Raw genomic sequence first — 21,240 nt, 5'->3', positions numbered from 1 at the left:
TCCCCCCCCCAACTATTACTGCAAAGTACTTAAGCCATTTTAGAACTAGGGGCTATGACCTACGACCCCCTCCCAGATAAGTGCCCTTCTCACAGAAGGCATTCTTGTGCTTGTACTTTCTCTCTTCTTTTTCTGACTCCATGATTGTTTCTGGCCCATTTTCAGAATGAGAGGCAGAGGTGCCCTCATACCAACTTGACCCACCTCTCAGTGACTAGGCTGCTCTCCTGGCAAACAGGAGATGTGGGTGGTTTGAGTCTCCTCATGCTGAGAAGGGTTTCATACCTAGGTCTCCCATTTCCTGGTCAAATACACTTCTTAGTCTAGTTTTCTGTCTGCTGAAGCCAGTGGTTTTCAACTTTTTTGCATTTGTAGACCCCTAAAAAATTTTGAATGGAGATGCAAACCCCTTTGGAAATTTTGAATGGAGACATGGACCCCTTTGAAATGTAAGTGTAGGTATTCACATACTTTTGATTGATCATAATCATCTTTTGTGGACCCCTTAAAAATAAGTCTTCAGACTCACAGCGGTCCACGGACCACAGGTTGAAAACCACAGTTCTAGGTTATTGTGAAAAATTTGGCAGCCTCACCACAAGTGTAAGTGCATATGGACACACAGAGCCAGATCCTGTTCAATTTATTGAGCAGCTAACTGGATGTAGGTGCCTAAGTGTGATTTCTGTTCCACCTGGATTTGTGTCAACATCAGCTTTCACCAGAAGACTTAAGTGCCAAGGTGTTCTTTGGTGCCTAAATAGCTTTAGAAAAAATTTTGTGAATTGCGTTTTAATTTAGGCATCTAAATTTTTCTGTGAATCTCATTCTTTCTTCTTGTGTCACAACCAGTACAATTTGTGCTACTGCACTGAAGATGCAGGATTCAGAACCTGGGGAGTTGATTACTGTTCTGTGTAAGAGAATTGAGTTTGGTTGTTTTTTTATCTTTAAAACAATTGGGAAATCATATACAGAAAACTGTATTATGTTTTAAAAGTTGCAAAGTCAAGTACTCATAGATTAAGAAATGCCAGATTTACAGTTGTCAGTGTAAACTTAAATTGGTCCCCTGAGCATATGCCTTATAATTTTTAACTATATGTTCATATACTTTTATTTTCTCCAAGACCCCTACTTCATTCAGAGACTGGATGCCCAAGAAAGCAGAAAGAATGTTACAAAGACCAACCAACCATAAATCTACTAGTTCAGTGTTTGACTTCACAATCTAAATTTTGTTTTAGAATCTTCTGTATGGGCTACCTTCTCCTGACTTCCATCTTTGAACCTACTTTGGTGTTCATGTAGCTCATTATACAGATCCTGCCAAAATGTATTATTATAATAATAACAGGCACATACAGTAAAAATGGAAAAGAACAATTATTTGCAGGTATTTAGTGTGTCAGTGTTCATGCTATGTAATGTATTTTAATTCCAGATGGTTCTTTTTCCATTTAATGCCCATGGGTCACTAAACAAGTGGAAAATATAGCAGCAATTCCTTTTTAGACTAACTATGCAGACCTCAAGAAACCCAACTGGACCCATGGAAAGGGTATTTTAAATATATTACATAGAGAAAAATCTTTCAAAACTATTTATAACTTTATTTTAATAGAAATACAGTTTTGAAATTGGCTCAACGAGGTTATATTTAAAAATAGAATGGAATTTTATTCCTGGTTTTGATTTGTTCAATATTACTTAAATAATGAAATGCCTTGCACACTGTAATTTCCCTAATACTGAAATCAATACAAGATTGTGCAGTATTTTATTCATTATTTCACATTTCCAAATAAATACTCATGGTTTGTCAAATGACTGCATAACAATTTATGTTCTTTTAACGTGATACAATTTTCATAAAAAGTACAATATGTACATGAATCAGTAGTTGGGCTTATTTTGATTTTGGAAATGCTCTCTAGAAGCACTATGGAGTTCCCATCCACCTTACTTGTTAACCATTGGTTTCAAGTTTTAGGTAGCATCAGGATATAAATATTAAGATGGAAAAAATGGAAGGTAAAAAATGCCATTGAATTAACGTATGTGACTTCATTTGTATTACAGCACATTTCTAGAATTGTGTATAGTATATCACTATAGCTAAAACAAAACTTTTGGATTTATTTAAAACTAGGTGGTTAAGGGATGTGGAGTATTAGATACTAAAGAGCCAAATCCTTTGTAAACCTTCTGTTTATGATCTGTACATGGACAAAAGATGTGCCCTACATATAAAAGCAACGTAGTTCTGAAGTTAACGTGCATTATCAACAGTTTGATAATATATACACTGAAGCTAGCAGTCAAACCAATCACCAATTCTTGGGTCTTCAATCTGATTTTAAGTTATCTTACCGCACTTTCATTGTATCCTGGAAGAGGAAAAAGAGTATCTCTTACTCTGTTTTCAGACTTAAATCTGCTTCCTGTTTGTGTTTTGCTCAACTATGAGTGCTCAAGGGCTTTTTGCTTGTGTGGTGCTTCATTTATCATGCAGCAAGCCCCATTATTCACTCATTGCCTTACATAATTCAGTAGTAGTGTCAGAAAGTCCTGGAAATGCATACTGCTAGGGAAAAAGGAGGGATTGATAGCCCAAGAGGAGCTAGTCATGGAGTTAGGGGCCAGGCAGTTCAAAGTAGTAAAGTGCAAATTAGTATGACCAGACAAACTCAGGAGAGGCACCCCCTATGTAGTGTTTGTCCCAGCCACACAGGAGGGAACCCAGAGGTCACTGTAGCTTAAAGCAGTTTATATGTACAAAAATAAACATTTTAAACATTTACCTTGAACATGTATAGGTTGGGAGTTTCAAAGCAGTCTAAATGATTTGACATTTTCCATCAAAACTAATACAGAAATCCAGAGGCTTTCAGAGTAGATTAGGCAAAGCTTAATCCACAGGAAAATGTACTGAGGATCCAAGAAGAAAACAAATTGTTTAAGGAGAGTGGGAACCTGAGACATAATGGTGCTAGGAAGAGAGCTTCTCCTGCTTTCTCTGCTAGGCTATTAAAGTTTCAAATGTGATCTACTGTGGTAAAAGCTTTTGCTGCCAGCTCCAGGCAAACTGCCCAGGAGTGGGTGTTTTTGGTGCTCGAGGAATTCATGTTATTCTGTGAATTTTTGTCAAATAAATTGGCACAAACAAATGGAATGATATAGGTTCTCAGTAGTAACCAGTACTATGCATCTGTATAATAATGTGCAGTAATTTTCTTGTTGTGTTGGTGAAAACAGCAAAAATTAATAGTTTGTTTCTCAAATTTCTGGCAGGATTTAAAATACAAACAAGCCAAAAAAAAAAAACCCAACAAAAAAACAAGCCCTCTAAAATCCAGAAAAGCCAATCATTACTCATTCCAGCTTCATTGAGGGTTGTTGTTTATTAGACAGTGCATTATGTTAATTAACCTGGTTTCACTTATTTCTTTTCTCCTTTGTGTAATGTAACTATTTAAATATAAGAAGTAAGTGTTTCTTGTTTCTGAACTCTGTGTCACACTTGCTCACTTTACTGGTCAAAACTAGTTTTTTGCGGGGGGTGTTTGGATGTTTGTGATTCAGATAGGCACAAAAATCATTAAGTTGCACTCTTCGTTCTCCACTCTCCAAATCTCACTGCCAACAATAACCATCCTGGAAATGGAACTTAGATTGTGGTATATGGCTTTTTTTGAGAAATTAAGTTGGAAAAAGTAATATGAAAAAGTTTGATTTTTAAGCGCACAGCTTCTCTCTTACAGAAGCAGACAAGGAGCATGGTTTTAATGGATGAACATGGATATACTCTACCTCTAACTCTCCATTTGCCCCCTCATGCCATCCAGCTACTCTTCTCTCTTTTTACACACTTCCAAACCCAAGCATATCCTGCTTTTCTCATCAAAACCAAAAAATACCTATTGACTTCTTCAGTTATCATCCCTCTCTTCTGCCCTTCATCCCTGAATTATTGTAATGTATCATTTTTAACCATTGTCTCAATTCCTTCTTACACTTTTCTTCTTGGATCCTGTTCCATTTGGTATCCTTCCTCCCCATGTCATCAAAGCTGCTCTCTTTAAGATGGTCGGTGCCTTTCCTGGATGCATCTTATGGCCTCTGCTCCATACACTTTTACTTGTTTGCTGCTTTTGACAGCGTTGATTCCCCATACCAATACTTTATCCTCTTTGGCTTTTTACAACAGTATACTACAGTTTTTCTTCCTCCCCAGCCATCCCTTATTTTCTGTTCCTGTTTCCAGTCTTTTTCAGAGTCCCAGAAGTTTCCACTTTTAGTCTGTTCTTGCTATTTTATAGCTTGTCACTTGCATGATCTCAGTGATCAACAGTGTTCAAGGTTTCAACAGTGATCTTTACACTAGTGACTCCCTAATCTACTTCTGCTTCCGTCCATTTTGCATTCCAAGGTGCTTCTGACATATCCTCTTTGTTATCTTTTTTTTTTTACTCACTTCTACTATGGCTGGAACAACTCCATGTTCTCCTTTCTTTCAAAAATGATGCCAAAAAAGATACAACAAGGTTTGCAGTTGCTAGACTGAAGAGTAGATGGGAATAATTGGCAGTTACTTTTATTTAAAAAAGTATATGTTCAGATATGAATACAATTGTAAACTGGATTTAACAGCATTGTGAATCAAGTCCATAATACTCGAGGCCCAATCCTGTGAATTTCAGGAGCAATAGGATGAATGTCATGGTATGAATGTATATACAGTAAAAGCGGTGTTATCTGGCACTTTACCATCCGGAATACTCATCTGTCCCACTGTGGCATTTCCAGTTTCGCTGCTGTGAGCCGAGTCCCACTTCTTCCTCGTGGACCACAGCCCAGGGCAAAGCAGCCTGCATGGGACCCCCTCCCTGTCTCCTGGCACACTGACACCAGGGAGTGAAAGCCCTGGCGCACCAGATGCAGCAGGAGGGGTGGCAGCCAAACAGGCAAAGATGTCTCCAACCCGCTGGGCTGGAGATAGGTAAAACTCCCAGATAACCAGCACATTTGATTAACCAGCACCCCCCATTCCCCATGGATGCTGGATGACAGAGCTTTTACTGTATATTTATTTGTATTAATATACATATACATATATAATGTGAACAGTCTTTTTTAAATCAACTGTAATTAGAACTTTGACAATATTTTCCTGCTATAGATAAGTCAGCCTTATGCAATGATGTATGGTAAAACTGTTTTGCACAACTGTTGCTGTAATTTTTGGATAAATTATAAATCTTGAAAATGAGCTTTCAGAAGGAAACACTTACAGTTCCTTAGTTTTAACAATCACAGAAGACACTGCACACATGTAGGGTAGTAACTTCCACCTTCAGTTACAATAATATGACTTGAATTCTGTATGTACAGGTATAGATGACAGAAGATTTTGACCAGTGATATAAAGACAAAAAGTAAAAGAATCTTTTTCTTTCTGCCTTCACTACAAGAACTCTAACTGGGAAGTGCAATTGAATTTTACTGTAAGATGATATGAAGTGCTGTCATATTGCTGGCATCTTGCTCTTAATGTGTCAGGCATGTGTATTAATGACTTGTATTGAAGGGGACAAATATAACTTGTAGTGCCACTCTAAATAAATGGTTGCCATATCCTGAAATACATTTCTTGTTTATGACGCTATGGCACTATATTGTAACTGAAATATATTTTCCTCCCATTCAGACGGCCTGTTTCCGAGAAGAGAGGGATGTACTAGTCAATGGAGACAACCAGTGGATCACAACGTTGCACTATGCTTTCCAGGATGAAAATTATTTAGTGAGTGTTTCTTTTGCGTATCTATTTAAGTGAATTCAGACTCTGAATATGTGACATGAGATGTCAACAGTGAATAGCCCTTTGTTTGATATTTATGGATAAAATTAATTTAAAAAAAACTTGTCCGATGCATACCATTGACTAGGAATCTGTTGTATGGAAATTTATCAGAGGTTTTACTGAATTTGGTCATGAATATTTCAAGATCCTAATTTGCCTTGTTCTTGGTACCAATCATTAAGTACTGGGCAAACATCTATAAACAGTACTTATTAGGCCATCTGACCATACTTCTTTTGAGGCTCCATACTGCATTTTAGGTATATGCTACAGCCATGTACAGACATTCAGTTTCTCCTGGAAGAGTAGCTGCTCTCCCAGGAAGAACCACAAATACAAATGTTCAGGACTTTTTTCCCAGAGCAAAAATGGCCACTCCAGGAGAAGAATAACTCAGGAATAACAATAGTTAAATCACTCACTGGATGTTTTTTTCTGGGAGAGTGAATGTCTGCACACGTTCTAAGAAATATATCTGAAATGTATTTAGAATGGCTTCTGATTTTTTTAAATGTAGATTGCTTTTATTTAGAAAATTTAGTGATATGATGCTTTTTAATAAAATAAATTATTGCCTACCTTGATACTGAAACTTAAGTTGAGGTACATTTTTTAAAATTGCACTTGAACTATAAATTCTGCTGTGAAACTCAAATCTTTCACAAAACATTTGACTTTCAGGTGATTTGTAGAACTTGAAAAGGAAAATTAATAAGTAGAACCCAAATGACCCATAGGATTAAGTTCTTTAGCACTTATGAAGGATGAGGGTTTACAAACCAACCCCACGGGTATATACAGCCAAAGCAGACAGCTGCATTAGACTGCTAAGGTGCTTGATCTTACTAGAAAATTAGCATGCTTAGAAATGGAAGCTTCTTTTAAAGAGCTTCATGGCTTGTTGACTTAGTAACCACTGCAAAGTAAGTGGATTGGAAACATTCAAATATTAACTGACCAAGGCAATACATTTTTACTGAATCTTTCTCTTAAAAAAAATAAATGCAGCATGCTTTAATTGTGGTGTCATAACAAAAGACTGTATCTTTACATTTGACCTGTAGATTTATCTTGATACATAGACTGTAATAGTTTTGAAGTCCTGTCTTTTATGCAAGTTTCTGTGCTGGGCAAAGAAGTACTGCTGCAAAGCTTATTCCACCAGTTCACTCCTGTTCCATGTGCGCAACATTGAGATGGAGTGGCTGCATCAGAGCAGTCCTTAGTGCATGCTGGTAGGCAAGTGGAGCCAGAGAATTGGTCTAGACACAAGCACAGGACTACTCTAAGGCAGCTGCATTGGCATACTCCTGAAAGTAGGAGCAAGTGGAGAGAGTAGAAGTGAAGTGATAGAGCATGTTTCACAGTGGCATTCCTGGGTGCAGCATGAAGATAGTGTCAATATGCCATTAACTGTCTATCTGCTTCTCTTCAGGGCTGTCACTCAACTTACATATTTTTTAAAAAGTATTTACAATATGCCTAAGGGTCACTTTCCTGTTCATCTCTCTTGTTCATGTAGTTATAGTGACTTTGCTGAGGCAATTGCAATAAGACAAGTATGATTTGGTCTTTAGGGAAAAGGAAATTCCAGGTATACCAGATGTGTAAAATTGGCATTTCGGGGCATAATCCTGCATTTGGACCCATTAATGCCAGCCCATACAACCTTGCAGTTTCACTGACTTCACTGGGCTTTCCATAGGCACAAAGCTGCAAATCTGATTGTGGGATCAGGGCCCTGGTTCTTGGCTTCTTAATGGGTTAATGAATTAATTGACAAAATAAAAACTTCTTATGTGTTTGTGTGCAAGTCTGGTCTTATTGCTAGAACCATTACAAAGAAAACATTATATATTCAGCTGCAGACTGCCAGAATTCAATTTAATATTGCCTGTTTCCCTAACATTTTCACTGAGCACAAAACAGCATCTGTTCTTTATCTTTGATAATTTGTTAACATGAGCTAGTTTTGCAAATTTTGCTTTGCTTCAGTGGGAATGGCAGGAAAACTGATTCTCAGTATTTTAATGTGTATTTTGAGCATATTATTTCTTGCTTGCATGTTTGAAAAAAAATACATGTATTTAAATGTACCCAGCACAAACAGTTCCTATAGGTTTATGACCCAAATGCCTTTGTGTTTTATATGTGTATTGATTGCCAGAGTGTAACATCCTTAACCTGCACTTCTGCTCTTTTAAATGAAAAACTAGAATGATCTGTTTTTATTTTGGAAGAATTATAATATTTACAATAGTAGAAAGTATTTAGAAAGCACATTCAGGAAGTATTTTCTGAAGCTGTATTGTAAAGGAGGAAAAAGTGGTAGTGCAGTTTTCATTATAATAGAAAAATGTGCACCTTAATTTGCTGAACAAAACAAGTAAACAAGTACTAAATGACTGTGCAGTAGCCCATATTACTGCGGAGTAGCATTATCAAATGGCTTTATTGTGACGCTGACTGTGCACTGGCATTGCATCACAGCATAGCGCCACGTGATGCTACTGCACAGTCCGCATCTTGTTGAGACCCAGCCACTTGGACTAAAATTTCCAAGGTCCTAGACAAATGTGCTGTTTGAAACACTCCAAATGCTGCACAACCAAAGAAGCATTTCAGAAATGAATGAAGGGCTTCAAAAATGATATTCAAACAATGAGGAACATCTTGAAGTTGCAGTGTGGTATTATAATTTTTTCCCATTGATAGTTACATCAGACATATAGCTTAAAAATGCTTTTCTTCAACAAATTTTGTTGTGTTACTTAAGGCAGGATTTTGTGTCATGATGAGGAAAGACTGTTTGTTTGCATTTTTTCCAAAATTCTTCCCAAGCAATAAGTACAATACATATAATGAAAAACCTCTAAGCAGCAAATCAGTCAGTAACCATCACATTCTACATACAAAGCACTCCAACTTTTAAAATGTATTACCTGAAAAGCTATCTGCTAGCAATCTCATTTCAGAGGGATTTTCAGAGCAGGATTTGACTTTTGCAAGCTATTTCACAGAATAAGTTGTTTGCCATTCATGTCACACAGCAACATCATGATGTTTTGCTTGTCAGCAGACTGAAAACTTTACGGACATGCATTTTTCACTTCCCAGTGCTGTAGACTGATTTTTTAAAAATTGTTTCCAAGAAAACAGTAGGTGATTTTTTCTTCAAATTATTGGAATTTTAGCACCAGGATCACAAACTACCTTTGTTACCATTATTTTCTTTATAAGCAGGACCTTAAATTTTCAGTAAAAACCTTAAGAATGACCAGATATAAAAGAGGAAGAGGAAAAAAATAATTTTCTATGTATCTATGCTCATGTGTGGGAAGGAGTGGAAAAGCAGAAACGTGTCTCTCTTATTTTTGTTGGGGGGGGGGGAACAAACTCCCTCCTGCCTTCTTGTCTCCCAGTTTCTGTTATTTTATGATGACATTTTCCCCCTATTTTAAGATGTTTTTCATGTGTCAGTTACTGTTTGAAGGGCTCACACAGACAAGAAGGGAAAGTGATTGACTGTACAGAGGAAACCAGGGAATTGATTTTTACACAGAACCCTGACAGTGAAATCAGAAAGAGGCAAATTGAGTTATATGGTATCATATCCTTGTAACACAGTCCTCGGAACTCAGCATATACTAATACAAAGAGACTCTACTGGAAACAAAGATATAGAGGTGTACTGATACATTGGTCCGATATTGGATTGGCATCAATATTAATAAAATTGTCTGTATCAGAAATTGGCCTGATACGGCCAATAATTTGGCTGATAAATACCTGTGCATGCCCACAGCCACAGCACAGCATGTAGGTGGTGAGGAGCACAGCATGGCAGCTTAGAAAACTGCGTGCAGCTGGTAAGTCAGTTGTGGTCCAAGGGGAGGGCAGAGGTTAGGGGGAAGGGAAGGGGTGTGGAGGGGGCAGATCAAGGCCTCCGCAGTGAGGGAGGAGTGGGACTGGGGCAGGGGCTGGGACAAGCGCTGCCCAGCCAGGCTAGGCTGGGCACGGGATGGAGCTGCAGCTCATCCGGGGGGAGGGGAGACCACTCCCACCACTGCACGCTGCTTGTCCTTAGAAATCAGCTGTCAGTATCAGCCCCAAAAATCTCTATTGGTGCACCCCTACAAAGATATACCCCTTTTTTTTTAAACAAAGCTGTGATAGACAAAAGGGTGACCCTCAAGATAGCCTCAAAACATTCAAGCTTTATTGGTGGGAATTTTTGCCAATTACTTATTACATCCTAATATGCTTCCTGTAATGGAAGGTGAACACAGTTTGGTCTTTTCTAGCCTCTCTAGACAGTGTTCAGATGTAACTGTATGTTCTTTCAGAGGAGACTCAGGTTGACATTTTTGGTCAGCCATGAGTGCTTTTTCCGGTAAATACATGGCCAAAGAGTTTAATAATACCTTTATGTGAAATAATCCAAATTGGCCTCAGAATTTGAGTCAGCTATTGTAAGGAATTTTAGCACCAGAAATGGAAATGAACAGCAAGTCTGATTGTTCAACTCATGAAGAAATTTCTGAAAATTATGTGTTTTTGAGCAGCACTTTGGCACCTACTTTTTTGTAGTACAAACTTTATATATGTGTATGTATATGTGTAAGTGTTTACATACGTGTGTGTGTATTAGAGGTGCACTGATACCATCGGTCTGATATCGGATCAGTACTGATATAAAGAAAATTGTCTATATTGGATATCAGCCCAATGGGACTGACAATTTGGCCAATAAATTTCTGTGCTGTGTGCAGCCATAGTGCAGTACAGAGCAGAGGCAGCAGCATGGAGAGCTGCCTCCAGCTGCTAAGTCAGAAGGGAAGAGAAGGGGTAGATCAATGCCCCCCACAGTGAGGGAGGGGGCAGGGGCAGGCACTGCCCAGCTGGGGTCGGAGTTGGGGGGGTGGGACAGAGGTGTGGTTCATGGGGTGGGGTCGGCTCCTGCCACTGCTTGCACCCCAGGGGGCACAGGGTGGAGCCAGAGCTGGCGCTGCGCAGGGCTTTTCTTGCCAGGGGTTGGGCTTGGAGCAGGCTCCAGTGGGCCTGGGAGGAGGCTGCAGCCACCCCAAATTTTGCCATAGCTCCACTCCCAGCCCTGTGCCACCGCCCAGCAAGAAAAGCCCCACGTAGTGCCGGCTCTGGCTCCACCCTGCAGTTCCAGCCCACCCTGCGCTGTGCAGTTCCAGGGGCACATGCCCCCCCCCAGCTTCAAACAGTGGTGGGATCTGGCCTCACCCCACAAGCCACATCTCTGTCCCATGCCCCCCCCCACCTGGGAAACACCTGCCCTTGCCCCCTCTCTCATCATAGGGGGCATTGACCTGCCCCCCCATGCCCCTTCCCTCCCCTTCCACCCCAACAGTCTTACCACATGATGGCAGCTGTATTGAATATTGGATCAGTATCAGCCGATATGCCTCCTTAAATATCATCTATCGGTACTGGCCCAAAATCTCTATCAGTGCACCCCTAGTATGTATATGTGTGTATACATATGTGTGTGTGTGTGTGTGTGTGTGTGTGTGTGTGTGTGTGTGTGTGTATGTATATGAACATGAACTTTTTTTTTGTACCAGGTCAGATTAGCCAGATCAGTTCTGAATCCCTTGAATCATTCAAAAACCTCATGTGGTCCTACTACCAGTAAGTATCCTTCATCCTAGACTTTTCATTCTGGGACTTCAGATACTTCCAAATCCTTTGGTAGGCATCCTGCATGCAGGCCCAAACCCAGAGGCTTGGGGTTTGGATACCCCCAGGTTTCACTTGCCCTCAGCTGTACAGCCACAGGGGGGAGTCTCCCATTGCCATAAAGTCAGCATTTAGGCTGAGGTTCTTCCACTGGAAACTGGCCAATGGGAAGCTAACTATGAGGCTCTCGTAGGGACTCGTGGCCACATGCAGACAGGGGTACACCATCCACTACGCACTGCCACTTGAATTACATTTTGGTTTGGGTATTGGACCAGTGCACCGACTACATTTGATCTTAGCCCACAAGAGGCCAGGAAGCGTGATATTAGTTCAAAGTCAAAGGCTCATGATTTCCCACATAGTTCATTGGGCTGAGCCACACCAAGCAACAATATTTCAAGTTATGGTGACCCCACCACTCAGTACCCCAGCCCCCAAAAGGATCCATGCCCTAATTAGTCCCCACTCATGACTAGAACCAGGTATTTTTGTCATGAGTCCTGGGATCCTCCAAAAATGTCTATTCAGATGAGGTGCAGGCCAACCTGGTCTAGCTTCACCTCATGAAGGATGGGACCACACTGATCATATGCACTAGGCTGAGAGAGAGGGCAACAGAGGGATTCTGGGTGAACTGTGTGGGGCCCTGTTTCATGATGTTTGCCAGGCTTTTAAGGCTGATAAAGAAACAAGTCACTGGAAATGGAAAAGAAAAGTGCAGCTCAACAGTGGGAATGAAGAACTCAAAATGTATACCATGTAGTGGCTCACCATGACTTTTAAAAGAGTCAGTGGTCAAGGGGACTGATTTAACAGCCACTATTGTATGTTTTATTCACATGGGCTAGCACTAACTTAGCCTTCTGGTGTAGATCAAGATTACCTGTCAGGGGAAATACCAGGACCACCAATGTGGCTTTTGTACTGGCTGGGGAAAACCATGAATGTGGCAAGGGGTAGTATCCTGACTGAGGTAATGCATCATTAGCCTCCCACTTTCATTTCCAGTGGGAAGATCTCAGCTATACACCTACTTTATGGAAATGCAAGACTCCTCCCTAGCTTGCTCCTGTGGCCATATGGCTGAGGGCAAGCGAAACTCAGGGGAATCTGAACCCCAGTCCTCTGGGCTTGGGCCTGCAGGTAGATTGCCCACCAAAGAATTTGGAAGTATCTGAAGCTCCAGGTAGGGGTGGAGGATGTTTGCTGGTAGCAGGGCCACATATGGTTCTCGAATGACTCACACAGATTTGGAATTGATTTGAGTTCAGACATGAAAATTTTTCCTTAAAGAAAAAGATCAAGGTCTGTTGCCCAGACCAAGATGGGTTTGAATGGCATTGTGTAATTGAGGGTGCACACCTGTCCAATATACTGCAGACAGGACACTACAAGAATCATGTAATTAGCTTCCTAATGGCCATCTTCCAGCTGGAGGATTTCAGCTACATGTCTATTTTATGGAAATGAGGAACTTCTCCCTAGCTTGCTCCTGTGGCCATAGGCTAAGGGGAGGTGAGACTTGGGGTCATCCGAACCCCAAGCCTCTGGCCTTGGGCCTGCATGTAGGATGCCTGGCAGTGGATTTGGTAGTATCTGAAGCCCCAAGCTGAAAAGTCTTGGGTGGAGGATACTTACTGGTTGTAGTGCCACATCTGGTGTTTGAGTGATTGAGTTTTGCTCAACTGAAAGGATTTGGACTTGATTTGGCTAATTTGACCTGAAATACAACAGCATCTCCTCCCCACCCCACCCCCCCAAAAAAAAAGAAAAGAAAAGAAAGTTTCCCATCAGCATTTTTGGCACCAAGAGAAGGTGTTGGAGCTTGCTTTGGCTTCTCCAAGTGTTTGCTTGGTATTGCTGCACCTCTAGAGCTGGTATTCATTCCCTCCTGGGGGAACAACTGCTTGGCTTTTTTAAGGCCCCATACAGGGGGAAAAAAAGGTTCCCATCAGTTTGTTTGTCCAGTGTGAGCCACATGTTTTATAATCATGCTCAGTGTTGGCTGCATTTAATCAACTTCATATTTGGTTTCTGTTACTGAGTGCATGCTGCATTTGGCAACAGTTTAATGAGAGACAATGTGTTCAGTGAGATCTCCTTGTATGTGATTATTAAGACAAGGGGCTTTTTTCCCCATGCCAACTGAGGGGTAAGGCTTGTCTTGCATTTGACTAAATACAGGCATTTTCTGCAATCCAACACTGCTATACTTAAATTTGTTTTGGTTATTCCTTAATTCATTCAATAAACAGTTTTTTTCTTTATGTCTGTGACCACCCCCCTGTTCCCTTTAATCATAGTACCTGGTTATGGATTATTATGTTGGTGGAGATCTGCTCACCCTGCTCAGCAAGTTTGAGGACAGGTTACCTGAAGATATGGCTCGTTTTTATTTGGCTGAAATGGTGATAGCGATTGATTCCGTACATCAGTTACATTATGTCCACAGGTAAGGTGATCTAGCATGCAAATAGAGTTGACTTTAATACTGTAAATTTTGGACCAACTCCCACAATCCTAATTCAAGCAATATTCCTGTTGAATTGAAGTGGAATTTTACCTGAGGGTGAAATTTTAGATGAGTAACCTCCATTGACAAATGGAAAGACTAAGCAAAGATACTGGATGTAACCATAACTGCTATATTAGTGGCCATATTTCATCATCTTTTGACTGTTTAGCACTTTAGGAATAACACAAAACATGTAGAACCATGGCCCCTGGCTTTTTCTACTTCTACTTTTATGTTTTATTGATTAAATGTAAATGTATAATAAAATACAGCTAAGCTTCTGCAATATGGTTTATTAGCATGGACTCTTCACAGTCTTTCTGCAGGGTTCAAATTGCATAATCAGGTTTTATGTTTGGAGAGTATTTCTTGATTAGTGTCTTCTGTATATAAAGAACTGAAAGCATTACACTGGATTTGGGCATTTTTATTTGTTTTTTCTTGAATTCTTCCTTAGCTCAACTGGTTGAATATGCACAAAAAACTGAAAACTAAAACATTTTAGATGGTTTTCAAAGGAAAATGTTTTGAAAATTGAGTTTAATGTCAACTCTCGGATGGTGTTTAAGTAGCTGATTATTCCACTCTGTAAAAAAGACCCTCTCTTGGCATCACTTTTAAAACAGCCCTTTCATTACCATCAGTATCAATACCATGGGCAGAATGATGAGAAGGTGTTACCTAAAGAAAGAAGGTGAAATCTCTAAAAGTGCTTAGTATTGGGCTAATTCTGCTGTTGCTGAAGGTAACAATAAAGGTTACAGACTTCGGCTAAAATAACATACAGTTGAGTTTGCATTTTTCAAAAAAAAATTGTACTAAGGGCTGTTTCTAGTATAAGCTCCATTACTAACTGACCATTCAATCTGATCTGACTCCTCCTCCAGATGTGGCCAGAAGGTGTTAGGTAGTTTCCCACGAATACGAGGCTGGCAAGGTCAGAGAGGGAGTGGTTGTTCTGTGAGAAATTTGCTCCTAATAATGTATGTGCATCTGTCCTTTATATTTTTTTCTGTGACAATTCATTCTGCTGCATAGTTGCTGTTCAGTTTCACACACACAGTTGCTATGAAGGCATTTGGTGCACTGGATCCAGGTATATCACATTTTTGGAAAAATTTGTGTGGAACCATGGATACTGCAGTTTTTGTGATGGGGTGTCGATTGTAGTGGCAGTGGAGATAGATATGGTGAAAGGTTAAGCATGTATTGCCAAGGCAAGGCTGGGCCCTACATGATGTCTGTTGGGCAGTGGGGAGTGATGATAAGTTGGACAGGGTTATGGGGCTGTTTGAAGGCCAGGAGCAGAGGGGCTGGAAATATTTCTCTCAAGGTCTGACTTTTGTCAAGCATAGGCTGGTAGTTGTTTAATTCTTCTGATAGGTTCCAGTGTTGTTTGGTAGGTGACCACTAGGACTGTGCAGTCACAGAGTTGGATTTCTTTTTGCATTGTAGCAGGTTACTGCAGGTGTTTGGATAGCTCTTTGAAATCTCCAGTCCAGTTCTCTATTGGAGTGTCCTTATTGAATGAAGGCAGAGTTTAGACTGGCGTGGTGGGCATCTGAAAAATGCATGCTTTTTGTTAATGCCCCCAAAATAAAGTAGATGTGCATGTAAACTTTTGATACAAAATTAAATGCCATCTTGTTGCTTGTTTAGAGCAATAAAACTGATGGATTTGAAGTAAGAATAAATGTCTGAGCATGTTAACCTGCTAGCGCATATTTCAAAAGGACTCATTCCTTTTTGTTGTACTATTTGAAGCTTTGCTCATGAGGCCAACTCTAAGATATACATAAAACTTGTCTTTAAGGACAGTCCAAAATAGTTTTTTTTAATCATTAATGCAGCTGTAATGCAAAGTGGTTGTCAGAAAAAAAAGGCGTTTTTGTGAAAATGAAAAATGCAGCAGAGGCTTGAGTAAATGTTAACTGATCAGCCTTTGAAATGTGACCCATTTCCCTGTTACTTTATTGAGATGTTTGCAGCTGTTAAAGCAGGAGAAGAAAACACGTGCAAGTGCCAGGAACACTTTTCCGGAGAGAATTACCCCAGTGGCCACTTCTTTTGGGGGGGCATGTTGTAGGACATGGAGGACAGAGGAGAGACAAGAGAAAAAATATTAATAGAAAGTGATAATGTAGCAGCTGTAGTGGCAATGCTTCTGCTGGGAAGGCAATATGCATAGGGATTTGAACTGAATGGTAACTAGTGAACTAGAAACATCAGATTTCCAGCATCTTTCTTTCAAGGTTATTTTGATATCATTAGTTAGAATTATTGGTATTTTTTGTGTCCTAGTTCTTTTCAGATACATTTTCACATTAACCCCAGTCTTTGCCTTAAGAACTCTTTCCTCCACACACCTATTTTTCTCCTATGTCTTTTCTGCTGATGGTAGCTATGTTTGTTTTCTAGCCATAGGGGAGCATAGGTTTGTTTGGGAATGTTTGATCATCACTACAGTTAACCTGCAAGATAAACCTAGTGTTACATACAAGTCATTGTTCTCTTGCCAGACAGGACTGCCCAAAACCCAGACATGAAATATAAACCTCAGCATTATTGGGTTTCTTAAACTAGAAACTGTTGCAGGAGTTCCTCATCTTTGTGCTACAAGACCTGAAGCTATTTCTGAACCAGTGTTGCTGGATGTTGGAGTGAATCCTTAGTTGGAAGTACACAAACTCTAGAAGGTGGACAGGAAATGGAGAAAACTGTGAAGTGTCCTTGACGTTTCAGATAGGGGCTTGAAAACACTTCTCGCCTCTCCCAGAAAAAATCATATGAACTGAAAATAACATTACTTTTTATACTAACTTAACTTGTTACTTTGTTTGCTTTTAATTTCATATTACTATTTTGTTTTCATATTTCTGTTATTTACATAATCATTTTTGTGCTATCTGGCAGAAATATCTGAAAATATTTGCTATCAAAATTAATAGTGATATTTTGCTCTGAGAAATGCATTTCTGGGAACAGGTTCTGCAATGTCAACTGTTTTAGTCAGGCTCATAAGTTCTAGCTGTCATTTAATTGCATTTTCTTTAATACATAAATGAGCCACTTTAGTCCTGGTGCAAGCCACTCATTCATTTTTCATTAAAAATGTCACTAAGAGCTCCTGTGACTGGCGCTCAAAAAAAAATGAGGTCATACAAGTTGACCTAAATGGTATATGTTTGCACATAGACTTTCTTCCTGATTTGAGTAATCTTTACTCATGTAAGGCCCATCTTTATCTTTGATACCTGTTTAATTTATTGATTTTGATTAATTCAATTCCATGATGTTCTTTTTGGTTGTAGGCCAAGTTTAAATACTGCCTTGTCTTGAAGGCTGCCTTGCGTAAGTGATAGCCTTCTAGAATATATGGTTTTACACACGCAAAGAAATATCAACTATATAATAAAAGACATAAACAAAAAAGTTTACAGGTCCTTTTTTACTTTTGTAATGGAAAAACATCTGTATGCATTTTAATACTAATTTGGCTTTAAAAAGTTATCTGCTTCTAGCATAGTTAGGAGTTAATCATTCCCTCTGGTACATATTGTGAGATTCTACTTCTATGCATCATGAAGTATTTAGAAGGTTAGTGTCAAACTCTTGCTGCCTAGAGTTAGGTAGTTAGACTTCCTTGCTGCATGTATAGCAACATGAATGTAATATTATTATGAACACAGGGAATTAGTGCTGTTTCCAGAGCTTGAAATTTTTAATTAGTCTTTGAATTAAAATAATGTTGCACATATAGATTAATCTAAATCTGGATTTACTGAGTCTTCCCCACACATGGGGTTCCTACTATGCCCACTCCAGGGCATCTACCATGCCCCACCTTGAGGTGTTCTTATCATCCTCACAATCAACTACTCACAGGGCTGGCCCTTGTGCTGCCCTTCAGGCTTACTCCAAGTTCAGCCCTATTCAACCCACCCCTGGGACTGCCCTTGAGGCCTACTCCCTGTTCAGCTTCCCTCACACACAGCCCTTCAGGCCTACTGCCATTCAACCCTCCTCTGTACGGGACCACACAACTATGCCCTCTTCCCTAGGGCTATACACCTGTCCCATCCCTGGGAACATGCTACCACCCCTCTCTCTGGGACTACACTTCTATCCCCTCCTGCGGTCTCCGGGGTCTCAATCCCACGTGGGCTCAGGTGGCCTCAACCGTGCCTGGCCCCACTTGCTAGATGTAACTCCCCTGAAGATGAGGGCCAGGGGTTATCAAGGTGCTCCAACCCATCTTTCACTGGGGTGGTAACTGGTCTGGCATTTCCTGGGGGCTCCCACGCCACCAGGAGCCCCACCAGGCCACCTAACCCTGGCAGGGTGCAGTTTTAGGTCATGCCCAGGATCAAAAGCCTCCTAGCTATCCCCATAAGCTCCCATAAGCCCTTACCTCCTAGTGTTCCTTCTGCAGCTCAGCCAGGTGATGTTTCCACTTGAGCTGGTAGCAGCAAACTGCAGCCTTTATTTATCTAGTTCTCAAAATGGCTGCCGCTGTCAGGCACCTGCTGGCTGCCTGACTCGGCCCTTAAAGTGGCACGCACTCAAAGGTGCACTGCTATATACATTCATTTAGTAGTATTTTGCTTTCTGTCCATTTTTTAGATTATATTTGAGAAAGTAATCATCTTCACACAGTTTGAGACCCCTCTTAAAAGAGTGAAAGTGTCCTATTCTAATTGAAACAATGGTAAATGTTACAGCCCTCATTCAGTTCTGTTGTCCTTGCATTATTTGCTTATTTATAAATATTTTTGGGTGGTTCTTGGAAAGCTTTTACTGTAGGGAGATAGAAGCCCAGAAAGCCACTTCATAAATTGCAGATGCTGAAGCAGATTGATAAAGCTAATAGATACTGGTATAGTAATAATAACAATCATTTTATTTCCAGAGATTTCCTTATATCTGTACTGAGGATGTTTCACTGTAATTGTAATTAGAACAAGAGTGGCCAACCACAAGTGGCACATCACATAGCCACAAGGAGCAGGGACAACAGTGACAGATAAGGCAGGGAGGAGAGAGCAGAGCAACAACTCGGACAGGGAGGGAAAAGAGCAATGGATAGAACAGCAGAAAATAGGACAGGGGAGATGGAGTGGAACAACTGATCAGGCAGGGGAAGGAGATCAGAGGGTAGAAACAGATGTTGCCAAATGAAGCGGATCAACTGTGGCAGGATGTATCCCATCACAGTTGATCCACTTCATTGAACAAAATACATATCATCTGTTGTCCTGCACCAGTCAGGGTCCTGATGTGGGACAATGAGGGATAACATTCTCCATGCCCAGGGATTCCCTGGGTCCCTTTCTGCCCCAACTCTCCTTGCCATCCTGGCATGGAGGCATGAAACGGCCCAGTTCCTGGGGACTCACCAGCACTCTGTGCCAGGACCTGCATGGCCCAGGCCCATAACTCCACACTGGAACCTGCATGGCCCCATGCTTCCAAGGCAAGGAGGCATGAGGCCGCATGAGTCCTGGCTCAGGTCCTGGATTGCCGGAACCTGGTGCCTCCATGCCAGTATTTGCATGGCCCTGAGCCCCCCTGCCAGAACTCACACACCCAAGCAGACTCTTGCCAAGAGATTCCCTGCGTATGCATCTGCTTTAGAACAATGAACTACGTAGAACTATGTATTTAAACTTTCCTCTGCTACAGTGATTCTCAGCCATGGTGCCATGAGGTGTCATGCAATGTGTGCAAACATGATTCATAAAATAAACCCAGAGATTTCAAATAGGAATCCATAGTGTCAATAACATTCTGACCTATTGTGGATTTTCTGAGTTCTTTGCAAAAGAAGAATTGCTTTAATATTTTTCTGTAGTTAAAAATTGAGTTAATGTTTTCTGAGGGGTGCCCCAAATTTGTTGAAGGGTGTCTTAAGTCTAAAAAGGTTGAGAACAACTACTTTAATAATAGACATCAAGGATTTCATTTCTAGAGAAATGCTGTCCTGTCAGTGTTAATACTTCTATTTTGAAATATGCCTCTTATCTTCAAGTCCAAATTCTACCCTTAGATTATGCACAGAACTACTCTCTGTATCCAGTGGGACTTCTGTGAAAGAATTTGACCTCTGAAGTTATAGTTATTTAACAATAAAACCTCTCATTTCATTTTAAAACCAATATTTCCTTCCAATGGGAAATCAGAAAAGCCTTTAATATTACATTTAATTCCAAATAGTGAAATATAATATCAAAAGAGAAGAGAAAATGAGGATTGTTAGGGTTTGGTTTCCAGTTCTTCCACTCAATTGAAGCATGCTTTTGAATTAGGCATTTAAACGTGCTTTACATAAATCTACCCATCTGAAACAGTGAAACAGATATCACAACATTTATATTACAAAGGTGTATAATTGATTAATTGGTTAATATTTGTAAAGCATTTTGGGGATTTAGGTTGCTTCATTATTATGTAATTATCATTAACAAGAAAGTTGTTCTTTATATAGAAATAATATTTACCCATTTATAAAATCTCTGCGCTTCCAATGCTTTAGTCCGTTAAATAGAAAATTAGCATGGTCTGTTCATCCTCTTATGGGCCAAGTTCTATGTGCAGACGCATCTAAATATAGACAAGATGGAAGGAGGAAAATGAGTTCAGTCTGGGAGCTGGGGAGGAAGCAGATGTCATGGATATTGGGACAGGCAGGATTGCAGAAAGGGTAAGGATTTGTCAGCAAAAGAGAAGGAAATTATCTTAGGTTGAAGAGTCTGTCTGAGGAAAGTCATTCAGTTTGTGGGCTGTGTGTCATTTGTCCAGCTGGGCCTTGTTTAGCATTATCTGACCACAAAAAGTTAATAAGGGAAAAAATGCATTCACAAAAAAGAAAGAAAGAAAATAAGCATCACACTATGGCATCAAAAGCTCAATAGGATCAAGTGGAGCTTCCCCAGGGTCTGTCCTGGGTCCAGTATTATTTAACATATTAATTAATGATTTGGACGATAGACTTGAGTGCATATTTACCAAAGTTGCAAACCGAGTTGGGGGGAGTTGCAGACACTGAAGGGTAAGGCTGGGATCCAGAATGGCCTGAAAAGAATGAAAAAATGATTTGCAGTTGATTAGATAAAATTCACTGAGGACAAGTGCACAGTCTTGCGCTAAG

General features: G+C 40.2%; 1 protein-coding gene across 5 annotated transcripts in view; it reads left to right on the top strand.

Moving 5' to 3' along the window:
• The window catches only part of CDC42BPA (CDC42 binding protein kinase alpha), a 457,009-nt gene that overhangs the window by 219,243 nt on the left and 216,526 nt on the right, over positions 1-21,240 (top strand). For all 5 annotated transcript variants that reach the window (XM_019516554.1, XM_019516553.1, XM_019516552.1 and 2 more), the window contains exons 4-5: positions 5,711-5,806; positions 13,882-14,030. In XM_019516554.1, the coding sequence (XP_019372099.1) occupies positions 5,711-5,806; positions 13,882-14,030 (245 nt within the window). The remainder of the gene's footprint in view (positions 1-5,710; positions 5,807-13,881; positions 14,031-21,240) is intronic.

Source organism: Gavialis gangeticus, unplaced genomic scaffold (genome assembly GCF_001723915.1).
Source record: "Gavialis gangeticus isolate Ggan-Ray unplaced genomic scaffold, GavGan_comp1, whole genome shotgun sequence".
Classification (NCBI taxonomy): Eukaryota; Metazoa; Chordata; order Crocodylia; family Gavialidae; genus Gavialis; species Gavialis gangeticus.
This window is presented reverse-complemented; position numbering and strand designations above follow the sequence as displayed.